Source organism: Rhinatrema bivittatum, chromosome 1, assembly GCF_901001135.1.
Source record: "Rhinatrema bivittatum chromosome 1, aRhiBiv1.1, whole genome shotgun sequence".
Taxonomy (NCBI): domain Eukaryota; kingdom Metazoa; phylum Chordata; class Amphibia; order Gymnophiona; family Rhinatrematidae; genus Rhinatrema; species Rhinatrema bivittatum.
In genome coordinates this window covers 432,904,622-432,919,473 of record NC_042615.1, presented here as the reverse complement: position 1 = coordinate 432,919,473, position 14,852 = coordinate 432,904,622, and the positions used below count along the sequence as shown (strand labels likewise).

At 47.3% G+C, this 14,852-nt stretch overlaps 1 protein-coding gene across 2 annotated transcripts in view; it reads right to left on the bottom strand.

Moving 5' to 3' along the window:
- Nucleotides 1–14,852, bottom strand: part of LOC115092963 (zinc finger protein 567-like) — a 1,005,854-nt gene that overhangs the window by 957,346 nt on the left and 33,656 nt on the right. For both annotated transcript variants that reach the window (XM_029604491.1, XM_029604483.1), the window contains one exon: nucleotides 2,111–2,196. In XM_029604491.1, coding sequence (XP_029460351.1) covers nucleotides 2,111–2,196 — 86 coding nt within the window. The remainder of the gene's footprint in view (nucleotides 1–2,110; nucleotides 2,197–14,852) is intronic.

Below are 14,852 nucleotides of genomic sequence, written 5' to 3'. Positions count from 1 at the left end.
AAGCGCTCTCTCTCATCACTGGGTCCAGAGGGTATAGGCCTTCCAAAATCTGACCTCCTGTGAAATTAGCCTCTGGGGTACTCCATTCAACATCAATCAATTCTTGAATGGCTTCCATCACAAGGAAAAAATAAGAGGCTTTACGCAAGGAAACAAAATAGGATTTTTTTCTTGACTCAGAAACAAGATCTGCCCCAGGAACTCCAAGCATGATCAAGGTCTGGGAAATCAAAGCTGGCAGTTCATCTCTGTGAAAGAACCACAGCATAGTTCTATAAGGTTCCAATCCAGGGGGATTACCCCATCCTCAAGAGAGGCAGGATTGGTGTCATCATCCGTGCCGTCCGGATCTCCAGCCAGAGGAACCGCTCTTGCTCGGGGGTTATTTCGGTGCGGAACGAAAGGTCCAGGCAAGGTTCCCACCAGTGCCTCTGCTCGAGGAGCATGGGACAGAATCAAGGATAGCGCCTGAAGAAACGATTGTAACCCCTGGAAAAAAGTCTACCCAGTAAGAGTAGAAGCATCCAGAGCGGAGATACCTTAGGTGTACTCATTGAGCTATCTACCTCTGCTAAGGAACCAGTTAGGGGAGTTTCAAATTTAGGTGCCCCACCTGAGACATCTCTACCCAGACCCTTATTAGGCTGGGAAAAACCAGGCTTAGTGAAATCAGGAGGACAATTCACCCTGAGCCTCCAAACAGCGCTGGCACAATTTAGTGAGCCCTCCTGGCTGAGATGCACGAATATGACAAGCAGGGCAAAGAGAGGGGCGCTAAGGCTTCTTAGGCACAGGTGCTATTATGGCCGACAATGTGCTGAGCAGTGGCCGGAGCCGTGCATCAAGCTGCTTTTTTTTTTTTAATATATATTTGCTCAACTAGGTGCCCAAAAAGTGTGTCCCAGACTAGCTCACCTATATCTAGGCGCTCCACCTTGCGCTCAAAAATTATGCATCCAGGACTTAAGCATGCACACCTAGGCACTCACCTAGGCGGCCAAAAGGAAAGCGGACAAAAAACGTAAGTACACAGCGCCACTTATGTGCTGTCGTAAATGCACAGTCAATAGACGGAGCTGAGCATGGGCACTCAGAATTCAAAGCTTTACTGTGCACCCATAGTGAGACGCACACACCGGACTGACAAGCCTGTAGAGGGCAGCCTCAGAAAATGCACAAAAAACCGCTGTGGCCTACCACACTGCGCGCAGCGAAAAGCCCTGGAGCAGGGCCTAGCCAACAGAGGCTGCTCAACCTGCTAGGCTGCCCATGTCCCTTGACCTCCCAAGGAGCAGGACGAAGATCGGAATGGCGTGCCGAGCTCGGCGACCAGATGGAAGAAAGCCCTGTACAGTAAAACCTCCCGCTAAGTCTATATAATTTTTAAAACTTACCGGAGCTCAGCCTTACTCTGAGCACAGAGACAGTCTCCGGCTGCAGGGGGAGAGGGCATGTACTGTCACAATCGCGCTTGGTTTCCTGCACCCACTGCTTTTCAGCTGCTCAAGAAGCTAAGTTCACGCCGGCAAAACCAGCTACCAGACCAAGGCCCACCTCTGAGGGACCACGGAAATCACCTCGGGAATTCTCAACTGAGAGAGGGACCATTTGGTATCACCACAGGAGAGCGGGGCGTTAATTTTCCATCTGAAATTCTCCTTCTCAAAATTGAAGCAATCCCCAGTGGGAAGATAAACGTCCACCATCTGCTGGAGAATGGGAATACTGGAGGGCTAAGGTCACTGCAAGGGTATATGTACTGTAAAGTCAGCTTGCTCTATCTGCTGGTAGGAATGCATAACCCACTTGTTCTGGATTCATTTGTGTGGATGCTAAGAAAGTGAGATTGTGTAGATTTGTAAAGTGAGAATGTATTCAGTGTGTGTTAGAGAGAGGTAGGTTTTTCTAATGTTCTAAACAGAAAATCAATTAAAATAATCAGTATATCGCTAGAAGGGCTTTCTGATGATGATCAGCACAACAGCACCCCTCTTTTTTGCCCTACACTAGAAGCAGTGCCTATGAATCTGAGGAAAGAGGAAACCTGATGATCACAGGCACATGTGAGGAGCTGCATGAAGTATTTTATTACAAAAAATATTTTGCTCACCGCTCCTCTCTCTAGCTGGTCTCTGACAGGAGGCTCTTCCATTTTCAGGGTCTCTGATGTTGGGTCAGGATTGCGACCATGACTGCCTGTTAGAAACATGGGAAAACATGTTTATTTATTTATTTTTATCATTTATATTCTGCCAATCCACAAATCTTGGCAGAATACAATATACAGACACATTAAAATAATCAATAAACACTTTTAGAATTAACCACAAAGGCTACCAGTCCTGAATACTGATTAGAGGTGGACATTACAAGGAGACCCAGACTTTTTACAAATAGTAAAACTACAGAAAGAGTAACCAGTAATTCACAGTATGTGTCTCTGTTGCTGGTGGCTGGTTGCCCAGAGCCATGTAAACGCAATTTGACACTATCCCAATCTACAGACAGCTGGATCTCCGGGCCCTTCCGCAGCTGTCTGACTTCGTCCTGGGCCCCTCTTTTGTCTGCATCGAATAACTCCAGCTCAGGGCCCTCTGACATCCAGGGCCCTATGACTGCAATCTGATTCAGTCCTTAGGTAGAGGGATCCCCAAGACTGTGCTTGCTCAAGCTCCTGGCCTCTTGCCACCTGCACAGGTATGCAGTAATCCTCTAAGGAGACATTAGCCAGGTTACTAATCCTGCAGTTGGCTGAGGTGGAGATGCACAGCATACACACACATATATATATATTTATGATATTCTACTCATATGTCACCTATTTCTGGAAGGCTCTTAGTGTAGTAGAAGGAAACAACAGAAACCAAACATTAGAAATTAAAAGCAAAACATACATAAAACTCTGACTTATCCAATGAGAGATAGCTTCAAGACAGTTTAACACAGAACATAGAACATGATGGCAGACAAAAGCCTTACAGCCCATCCAATTTGCCCATCCACATCTCCAGCTCAGCTTAATAGTCCTTTCCTCTCCCTCAGAGATTCTGTTGTGGGCATGGACCCTTGATTCGAGGTGGAGTTGACGCAACCTGCAGGTCCCCTCCATTGGCTGGTTTTAGGTGCAGGTCTCTGTGGTAGAGGTGAAGATCCATCAAAGTCGTCATCCAGAGTAGGCTGAAGACAGGAGGAGCCAGAGATAGGCAGCAGTTAGGGCAGATGGCGGTCAGCAGAGTCTTGGTGCAGGCAGTGGTCAGTGGCTTGCGGAGTTCAATCAAGGTCAAAAGACAAGCGGAAGTCAAAACTAAAGATCCAACCGAAAGGAACGGGGCAGTAGAGGAAGGCAGGAGTCAAGGAACTCAGAAGACGGAAGGCTGAAGAACAGGACTAATGACTGACCATGAAGAAGAGACAAGGCCTGGAGACAAGGAACTGAAGTCTGACCACGTAAAACTGAAGGCAGACCAGGGGCAAGGCAACGAACACAGACCAGGAATGCAGGAACAGGACCAGAGACTCAGGAACAAGGATCAGAAACACAGGAACACACGAGGCAACTTGCTCTACCAGGAGGTAATCGACCTATTGCCGAGGCACCAGAGCAAGAGCTAGAGTGGCTTTATATATGCCAGGGTTGTGATGTCATTAATGGGCGCCGCTGAGTAGATTCCTGCCATGGGCCTTTTAAGGGGAATCAGGCGTGCCTAGAGGGGGCCTGGGAGGCAGTGGTGTCGGAGGCAGTGAGCAGTGGCCTGCCAATTGTCGGGAAGCAGGGCTGCATCAGCAGCAGCAGGAATGGTGGGGTTCAGCCGCGCACATGTCCGGGGGTCTACCCTGCCGCCTATGGGGAACATGTTGGGCTTAGGGCTGGAGGTAAGGATGACGCTCCAGGGGCCTGCCTCGTGAGTGCCAGATGCCACAGACCCCTTGTACTTGCCCCATGCTTTCTTGAACACTGATATGATCCTTGTCTCCACCACCCATTTCACCCTTATCCCATGACCTTTTAAAGCCTCCTGCTCACTTGGAGCTATGTAAATGTCTCTAACATATCTCCCCTTTCCCTACTTCCCCCTCCAGGGTATACATGTTTTGATCTTTAGGTCTGTCCCATAGACTTTATGATGAAGACCACTGACCATTTTAGTAGCTGCCCTCAAGACAGACTATTCAGTTTCTATCACAGCAACATAGTAAATCCGGAAGATAAACTCCCAAAGGGTCCATCCAGTCTGCCCAGCAAGTTGTTTAAGGTAGTAACTGCTGCTTTCTTCAGAAATATTATACCATGCAGAAATATTAATCCTAAAGAGGTTGATATTCAGTCGCGGAGCGGCTGGTTAATTTAACCAGATATAGCTATTGGCTAACTTATCAGGGATATTAAGTGGCGCGGTCACACCGCTGAATATCTCCAGCTATCGTAAAGTTAGTCGATTATGTCAAACCGGCTAACCTTAGGACAGCCCTAAGGGCCAATCAGAGTTAGCTGTATTGGTTAAGTAGCTAACTCAATATCGGAGTTAGCCGAATAACTTATGTGGCTAACTCTGGCCCGTCCCGAACTGCTTTTGAATATCCACTTCAATGTTACCACAGTTTACACCGTTTCCTCGATTTCATCCTCTAGCCACTAGGGATTCACTGTGTTTGTCCCATGCCAGTGGCGTGCGGTGATTTATAACAGGGGATTCAGTCTCACCTCTCCCCCACCCTGAGTTACCAGCAGTCTTGCTCATTCAGTTCCCTCTCCTTTCCCACGCCACCTACCCAGGTCTCCTGCAGTCTCACTCCCTCAACCTCTTCTCCTCAAGACATAGAAGATATTTGGAACCCATGTGGCATTAGGCTCATTTTAACATGCACTGGGTGTGGGTTTAGCCCTCAAAAAGGCATGAATAAGGAATTACAATATAGTAAACCTCCCATATCAAAACAGTGCTCAAGCAACAACAACCCTAGCTATGAAAAGGCAACACTGCAAATATTGCATCAGGCCCTAAACACCAATACACCTCCTATTAGGAAAACAGAACATGTCAGGCTGCCTAAAAATATTTATAAAATAGAAATACATGTATCTAAAAATATTGTTCTAAAGCTAGGTAGATCCCTTCTTCATATATCGAATCAGAGACATTCACAAGACAGGTCCTACATTTTCTCAATAACTCACATATAGTATTTTTGGATAATACTTATACAGTACAATTATTTATATTCTGCTTTTCAGTACTTCAAAGTGTACATCAAAGCAGATTACATGCAGGTGGCTATAGGTATTTTCCCATCCCCACAGAGCTTATAATCTAATTTTGTACCTAAGGCAAAGGAGGGTAAAGTGACTTGGTCAAGGTTACAAGGAATGACAGTGGAATTTGAACGCTGGTTTCTCTGGGTTACAGCCCACTGCTTTAACCAGTAGGCTACTCCTCCACTCCAGTTAAAGTTATCACAGCCTGCTAAGACAACACTTTACCCCAAGAAACATATCTGCCATATCAAAACAACACTAACTCCCAGAACTCAAACAGCATCATACCCAGGAAATAGTAGCACTGCAAATATTACAACAGGCCCTAGAAAACCAATACACCTCCTCCTGAAAACAGAACATGCCAGACTGTTATAGAACCCTACTCAGAAACGAGCTAGCAGAATCCCTCCGCCTTGGTCTCAAATGCAAAATACTGGAAGACCAATCAACAATAAAATCAAGAAATATAAAACATCAATCAAAATAATAAAACCATACTAATAAAAACAGCTGATGAATAGAACATTCAATAATTTACATCTCATAAAGTTGTTTATAAATTTCCCAAAACACCAATATAATATTTCAAAAGAGCAGATGCAAACAACTTCCAATAATGAAACTTATAATAATTTTAAAAAATCTTCTGCTTTTCAACATGGGGAATTTTTGATTCCCAGTCACCGTGAGATTGTCATGGACTGGGGGAAGTGGGCCTCACAAACTTCATCCTCTCTCACACACGCATGTTCACATGATTTCACTCAGACTCCCTCTCTCTCTGCCTCACACACACACACACAGTGCATCCCCTCCCTGGCTCCCATACACATGCTTCCAAGTTCTTCTCCCCACCTAGTCTCCAGCAGTCTTGTTCCCTAGCCCCCTCTCTCTACCTAGACCACCAGACCCCAACAGTTTTGCTCCCCAGCCCCTCTCTCCACCTAGACCCCCAGACCCCAGCAGTTTTGCTCCCCAGCCCCCTCTTCCCACTAACCCCTCTCAGCAGTTATACTCTCCAATCCACTTTCCCCACCCAGAAGACCCCAGCAGTCATGCTCCTCAGTCCCCTCAGTCCCCAGCAGTCTTGTTCCACAGCCCCTCCCCTCTCTCCCAAGACTCCCCAGTCATGATCCCCAGTTCCTCTTCCCATCCCCCAGCAGTCATGCTCCCCAGTCCTCTCCCCACCCAGGCCCCCAGTAGTTATGTTCCCTAGCCCCCTCTCCCTAGCCAGACCCTCCAGTTCCCAGCAGTAATGTTCTCCAGCACCCTCTCCCCAACTAGATCCCTTCAGCCCCCAGCAATCATGCTCTCCAAACCCCTCTCCCCACCCAAACCCTATAGTCCCCAGCAGTCATGCTCTGCAGTCCTCTCTCTACCAGCCGCCCAGTCCCCAGAAGTCTTGTTCCACAGCCTCTCCCCCCAATCATGCTCCCCAGTCCTCTCTCCCCACTGAGACCCCCAGTTCCCAGCAGTCTTGCTCCCCAGGCCCCCTCTCCTTAACTAGACCCCTTCAGCCTCCAGCAGTCATGCTCCCTATTCCTCACCCAGCCCCCCAGTCTCCATATATCTTATTCCACAGTCCCTCCCCTCCAAGACCCCTCAGTCATGCTCCCCAGTCCCATCTCCCCACGAGTCATGTTCCCTAACCCCTTCTCCCAACTTAGACCCCTCCCAGTCCCCTCTCCCCCCAGTCCCCAATAGTCTTGCTTCCCAGCCCCTCCCATTCTCCAGTTGTCTTGCTCTCCAACCTCCCCTCCCCTTCCTCTCCCCTCTTCTCTCACTGTCACTCATAATTCACCAAACTTTTTCTCAGCTCAACTCAAACACTGGCACTGAGATCCTAGAAGAAATAGCCACACAGCATTTACTTATCCTCCTACTGCCTGCCCTTGAATCCACATGGGTACAGAAGCTAGCTCTGAGTTTGAAGTCATCCTGTCCCACACTACGTGCTGCTCTGTTTTTCATGTAGGGTAGAAGGTAGGACCTTCTTCCAGCTGAAGCAAAGTCCCGCCTTCTACCTCATGCAGTGCTGCTGTTTCAATCAGTGCCTAAGCTCAGCTGCCACTTACCTGCATCCAGTCTCTGCAATTGGTCCCACCCATGAAGCCCCCTACCTGCTCTACATAAACCTTCTTTTTATTGGCTCCCTCTGAGGTGCAGCCTGCAGGCAGCCACAGGTTGATGTTTCTATTGGCCGCACTGACGTGCAGCTGAAAAATAAATTTAAAAAAAAAAATGTTCCAGGGGTAGGGATTCACTGAATCCCTTGAAGACCCTGACCGCACACCACTGTCCCACGCCCAGTTGAATTAATGACCATTCTTGCCTTCACCACCTCTTCCAGGAGGACAATCCATGCATCCAACACCCTTTCCATAAAGAAATATTTCCCGACATCAGTCCTGAGTCTACCCTCCTTGGAGTTTACTCTCATGACCCCCGATCTACAGCTTACTTTCCACTGGAAAAAGTTTGATTCTTGTCCATTGTTAATACCTTTCAGTTATTTAATACGATACAGCCTATCTCCACTGTCCCTCCTCTCCTCCAGGGTATACATATTTAGATCCTTCAGTCTCAGAGTCACATGATGACCTGACCTGCTAAGGAAGCAGACGCTTCAGAGAAGCTCCTAGGCAGACCTCCTAAAAAGCAATTTCCAGGGCCTATTTTTTTTTTGCTATTACATTTCTTTTCTGGGACCTTTGGTCTATATTAACAGACCAAAGCACGATTGGACAGATTTGTTACTAGAAAATCATCGGATATGTCAACCAAGTTGAGGAAAATAATGGCGGATAAGAATAAATCTGCACATGAGTGTGACCCTCTGCTGCTGAACTGGCGTTTTCAGAAGTTATAAAAGAAATCTTGATGGAAGTTTCAAAATCTGTGACGGATGTATTAGAAGATCGCCTGTCAAAAATGCAGTCCTTTCTTGAGGAAATCAAGGAACGAGTGGTTATTCATGGGATGCAAATTCAAACAGACAAATCTTGGATCTCACAGCAAGAAGACAGTGTTACCACCTTATACACACAAGTATAGGAAAATTGGTTCTTACCTGCTAATTTTCGTTTCTGTAATACCACAGATCAGTCCAGACCAGTGGGTTATTCATCCCTTCCAGCAGATGGAGTCAGAGAAAAAAACTTTGAGGCACTGCTACTTAACTGAGAGTGCCACCTGCAGTCCCTCAGTAATGACCTGTACCCAAGCCAAGATACTTTAGAAACTCCTTCACACAGACATAGGGAACTAAAGGGTGGATACCTGTGAACTATAAACCTTGTTCTTCAAGAACCAAACAAGACAAAGAACTGCCCTCTAAGAGAAAAATTCTTTATTAAACAGAAAAATTCTGTGCTAAGCAGCAAAACATGGCAGAAAATCAGTCTTTTGGCATCAAAAGGGAGGGCCTCTGGACTGATCTGTGGTATTACAGGAATGAAAATTAGCAGGTAAGAACCAATTTTCCTTTCATGAACATACCCAGATAAGTCTAGACCAGTGGGATGTACCCAAGCACCCCTAAACTGGATGGGCCCCCCCAAAAGATCCACATACAGGACACTCTCCGAAGGACGGCTTATCCTGCGCCCTGACACCCAGACGATAATGCCTGGTAAAGGTATGAATTGAGGACCACACTGCTGTCTTACAAATCTCCTGTGGCATTAGAAGTTGACACTCAGCCCAGGAAGCAGCCTGCGCACTAGTGGAATGCACCCGCAAACCGACAGGAATTTGTTGTCCCTTACAGATGTAAGCCGAACAAATGGCCTCCCTAAGCCAATGAGATATGGTAGTCTTAGAGGCTTTGTCCCCTTTCTTCAGTCCACTGAAGAGGACAAACAGATGATATGAGCGATAAAAAGCATTAGTAACCTATAAATACCAAAGTAGCATCTGCTGCACATCCAGAAGATGTAATTCTCTATCCTGAGGAGAATCTTTCAACTGCTCTGGAATACCCAGAAGATCTACCGTCTGATTAACATGAAAGACAGATACCACCAATCAACCAGTCATCGAGATAGGGATGTACCAACAGACATCCCTCTGCAACTGCTACTACCACCATTATTTTAGTGAAGGTCCTGGGCGCGGTAGCAAGGCCAAAGGGTAGAGCTTGAAACTGGTAATGATGTCCCAGGATGGCGAATCTCAGGAACTTCTGGTGATCGCCCCAAACTCCTATGAGTAAATACGCTTCCATCAGATCTAGCGACGCTAGGAACTTTCTGCTTCGAATTGAAGCAATGATGGACTGCAACGTCTCCATGCGGAAGTGGGGTATACGAAGACATCTGTTGACCTGCTTTAAGTCGAGAATGGGCCAGAAGGTCCCCTCTTTCTTTGGCACCACAAAATAAATGGAGTAGAAGCCCTTCGTTTGCTCTGCTGGAGGAACGGTCGTAATTGCGCCAAGATCGAGAAGGCACTGCAATATTTCTCGTACCGCTCGACACTTTGTGTCATAAGCGCACGGGGAGACTAGAAAACGGTGCCGAAGACAACGTGCAAAATCTAAAGCGTAACCTTGTCTTATCATCGAAAGGACCCACTGGTCCGATGTCACCTTGTTCCATTCCTCGTAAAACAGAGACAGTCTGCCCCCTACGATCGGAACCAAGGAATGGACCAGCCGCACATCATTGTGGAGGCTTACCGCCCTGCATAGATTGGGTGTTTCCAGGCCTGGAGAATCGTCACCCACAAAAGGATTGAGACCAAGACTGTTGTCTGCCAGCACTTTGCCGAAAGGTGGTAGTGGACGAACGTGGTGCTCGAGATCTACGACTCCCATGAAAACGAGATCTAGAAGAAAAAGAACCTCTCGGCCTTGGCCGATCTTCTGGCAGCCGGTGAACCTTATTCTCTCCCAGAGACTGAATCATGTCTTCTAGTTCTTTTCCAAACAGCAACTTGCCCTTAAAGGGTAGAGACCTTCAGTTGCACCCCGGAGACAAAGTGTGGCTAGGTACCCGCTTCATCCGCCTAAAACTGCCTTCAGCTCGCTTTGCGCCCAGATACATCGGGCCTTTTGCAGTACTTCGCTGCCTGGGTCCAGTTACTTACAGTCTTCAGTTACCCTCTTCACTCAAGATCCACAACGCCTTCCATATCTCTCTCTTAAAGCCGCTCATCCTGTCTGAGTTCTCAAGGAAACCACCTGAACCCCAACCTCTAATAGCTGAAGAGGACATCATCTATCAGGCTGAAGACATCTTGGACGTAAGGAAGCGCGGAAGGCGTTGAGAATATCTCATCTCATGGGAAGGATTTGGTCCCGAGGAGAATAGTTGGGATCCCACAAACCAACATCCTCGACAAGGAACTGATCAAAAGTTCCATACTTCTCATCTTAGGAAACCAAAACCCCCTAAGAAGGCGGGGTACTGTTATGCCCATCGGTCGCAGATGGCTGCGACCACTAATGCTCACCTCTTTCTTTGCTGCCTTGATATCATTGGGGAAAGTGGCGGCCTCCACCAGCTACTGCCGACCTTCCTGGCATTCCTGGGACAGCATGGGCGCTGCCAACCACCATCTTGCCTTTGGGATCACTTAGGCGCGTGCACAGGCCAGTCTTAAGCACATCAAGGCGGGAACCTCGGGGGCGTCCCCTCTGGATGACGTCTTCACTCTGCTATACTTAAGCTGGCTGGCCCTGCCTATTGACGAGTTAGCAAGGAGTTCCCTCGTTGCTGAATCCGCTTCACTCTTACGGACTTCCTGTTCCAGTTGCTGCACTTTGGCATGAGATGCTATGGGTACCCGCTCCTCGGGGGCCCTTCCTCGTCTCTGGCTATCCGCTCCTTGGAGGGCCTTCTGCCTTGCACTGCTGTCTGTTCCCATTCCCTGGGACCTCTCCTGGAACTACCTTGACTCCACGGACCACTACTATACCAGCCTTATTGTGGGATCCTCTCCGGTGTACCCTGTGCCTCGGGCCTCTACCGTGTCTCTCTAAGTGAGGAACCACTCCAGTGTACACTGCGCTGCAGGCCATTGCCGCATCATTGCTATAGGACCTTCACCAGTGTCCCTGTACCTCGGGCCACTACCATACCATCTCTGAGTGAGGAATTCCTCGATGTACCCTGAGCTGCAGGCCACTACCGCATCACCACTATGAAGAGACTTCTTCGGCATATCCCGCTCTGCGGACCATTACTGGATCTCCACATCTGAGGTATTCCCTCTGGGTATACCCCTCTGCTCAGACTTTGTTACTTTTCCTGCACCCCCCGCCCTGCGAGCTGCGCCTTTCTACTTTTCTAATAAAGACTCTATTCCACAGCTGTGTCTGATGTCCGCTGAGACCACGCCTCCCAACGGTGAGGCTCACAGGGCTCCTTCCTGTGGGTGGTATCATCTCTCACCTCGGCCCAGGGCCCACACACCTACAAGTCATAACACCGACCTGCGGTCTACTGCTCTGCCTCTCCAGTGGCAACGGGAACAGACCCTTCTGACCTCCTGCTGCGATTTTCTGCATGTCTCAAGGGCCCTTCCTGCCCCGAAACACACATTGGGCAGAGGGAACGCGAGTTCAGACTTGCTTTGCCGCCGCACCACATGCACGGCAGGTGGCCATTTTAGTTTTTGGCGCCATGTCTCCCAATTGCGCCCCATGGCGCTCCCCCATGAGGCCTCCCGCGCAGCTATGTGCACCGGACTCGGGCCCACTGAGCCACATGTGGGAGTTCCCAAGAACAAGGGCAGAATCCAGTCAGCCCCACCAGAGCACAGGACCACACAAGAAACGAGGCACTGCGGTTCCCTCCCAGCACTAGCGTCGCAATCGACCGCGAAGCCCCGGAGCCCCGGTTAACAGCCAGGTGACCACCGCTCAGTCCCGGCCCTGGCTGACAGCTCCCGCTGACTAGGCCCACCCCGCAGAAGTTCCTGCTAAGCTCTGCTCTTCTGCTTCTTGTATGCTTTTCTTTTTTTTAAACAAGGAACTTAAAGAAACTTTATTAGGCGGGTACTTCTCTATCCAGAGGAAGAAGGGTGAGAGGGTGCCTCGGAGGGTCGAGGGAGCCAGATCGTCCGGTACGCTGCGGGCGAACTTAGTCAGGGTATCCAACCCCCCGGTGGCCCGGCTCTATCTGAGGGATGGCCCAAGAAGATGCCTAACACCTCAGGGAGCGTCCATGATCTGGAACCTAAAACTACTGTAAAACAAAAAATCTTTTTCCTTTTTTTTTTTTCTTGTTTTAACTGACAGCCTGCAGATCCAGCTCTACCATCTGCTGGAGTCAGAGAAATACTGAGGTCCTGCAGGTGGCACTCTCAGTTAAGTAGCAGTGCCTCAAAGTTTTTTTCTCTGACTCCATCTTCTGGAAGGGATGAATAACCCACTGGTCTGGACTGATCTGGGTAGGTTCAGGAACTAAACTTGAGCAAGCTAACGAGCAGCTTTTCAATAATGGGGAGGACCTTGAAAATAGTCCAGAAGAAATAACATTCGGATTGTTGGCATTCTTGTCAAGGACATTGAACTTAACTAATTTGTGAATGTTGTGTGCCAGAACAATTGGGCTTGCTGGGGGACCAACAGAGGATTGCTGTTGAAAGAGCTCACAGATTGGGCGTGTATCAAGAATCTGCTGCTAAGCCAGCAGTTAACTGCCAAAAGTTTTAAATTATGCTGATAAATCATATTGGCATATCACAAGCAAAGAGGAACTGCTGTATGAGGGCTCTAAAATGTTATTTTTTTTTGATTTCTTGTCCAAAGTCACTATGAAGCATAGAGAAATCTCTCCGTATTGCTCTAGGCATTTTCAAAAGGGGATTCAATTCCAGGTGTAATTCGCAGCAAAGCTCGGTGTTACACATAATGGGATTAACAAGGTCCTAAATGATAAGAAGGAAATCGAGGACTTTATGACACAATTAGACTGGAACTTTTTCAAACTGTCTTACCTGTACTGTTTTGTTTTTCTTTCTTTCGGTAAAAGCTCGCTGTGATGGTAATTTTTTTTTTCTACATAGCGGTACTTGGAGACAAGATGGTGCCTGAGACTTGGGACGTTGCCATGAGTCTGGGGTTTTTTTTCACACCAAGACCTTGTTATGGAAGCAGCAAATGGCAGAAGATTTTTTATTTCCTGTTTCAATATATTTGCCTCGTGCCCAGCTGACTTAAGGAGGGAAATTTACAGTGATCTGGCGATTGTTTTCAATGTTGTACCTGTTGGGACTGTAGGCTGAATTTTCAGTGAGGTATGTATTCAAACGCCCTGATCTGCGTAATTGGAATTATGTCTCTTTGATGCCACCAGCCTAATGTGAATACACTGCTCTTCTATGGAAAAGGGCTGTCTGTCCTGATATTGCATCAGTGTCCTTGTTCCAGCTAGTATTTGGGACTGGATATTTACTGCTTTTTCAGAACTTGGTCAACTTGGATAAGACTGAGGACATAGGGATTCTTTGATTTTGGTTGGGGAGTAACTCTATGGAACTGGCCAATGGAGAACTGCAGATGTGGCAGTTTTTCTTTTTCTTTTTGATCAGTTATTGTGCTCCTTGGTTAAATAGTGGTTGGAGCAGTCTTTTTTTATGCTGCAACACGTAGTGGGCTTTTGATCACTGAATACTTCACAATGTTATCCGACTGCTTTTTTTTTTTTTTCATTTGTTTTTACTCAAGGATAATCCAAGGTTTGGATTTGGGACTGTGCTTGTTTATTGCCTTTTCTTCTATTAGAATTATATAGCGCAAGCATAATGCCCAAGTTGTCACGCCTTTGATGTTTATTTTATATATACCTCAGCCTGCAGAGATAAGAAGGGAGTGAAGTGTTTGGGCAGGGGTGGAGTGAAGAATGTTCTTGTGTATAGCCTTGGATGGATGGCTGTTTTTTCCAGGGTGGGGATTGGTGAGGGGGTGGGGGGAGGAGTGTCTGGCTGTGTCAGTGTGTGTGTGAGGGTGAGAGAAGTGCAATTGATGTATGTGTCACAAATGGCCTTTTGTGCTGCAGTGCAAATCAGGCTATATCTTTCAGCAGGGGCTTTTGTTTCTCTGGGCGGCCTAGCTTGGGGATCTTGCAGAGTTGCTTGATTATTCTTCTTGTTGATTGCTCTCATATAGATTGGTAGAACAGTTCATTTTAATTTCTTTTCTTTAAATGTGGATGGCGTTCACTCCCCAGTCAAAAGGAGGAAGATTGTGGATGTGTTTAAAAAGCTTAAGGCAGATGTGGTTTTCCTACTGGAAACTCATTTGGATGAACAAGAACATTTGAAATGAGGCAAAGATTGGGTGGGACAGTATTTTGCAGCTCCCTTTTCCTCCAGGAAGTGTGCTGTTGCCATTCTCACTCATAAAACTTTCACATTTCAATTTGAAAAAATATGTTGAAGACCCTCAACCGGAGCTAGGTCATTGTATGGGGCTCCATATTGGGTAAACAATATGCCTTATGTAGTGTGTATGCACCCAATGTTTATAATCACTCTTTTTTTCTAATGTATTTGCTAAATTAAGCCATTATTCTGCCTATCTCATGATTATAGCAGGATATTTTAATAGAACAGTGGATAGCAGAATAGATTGTAAACCTGCCCAACC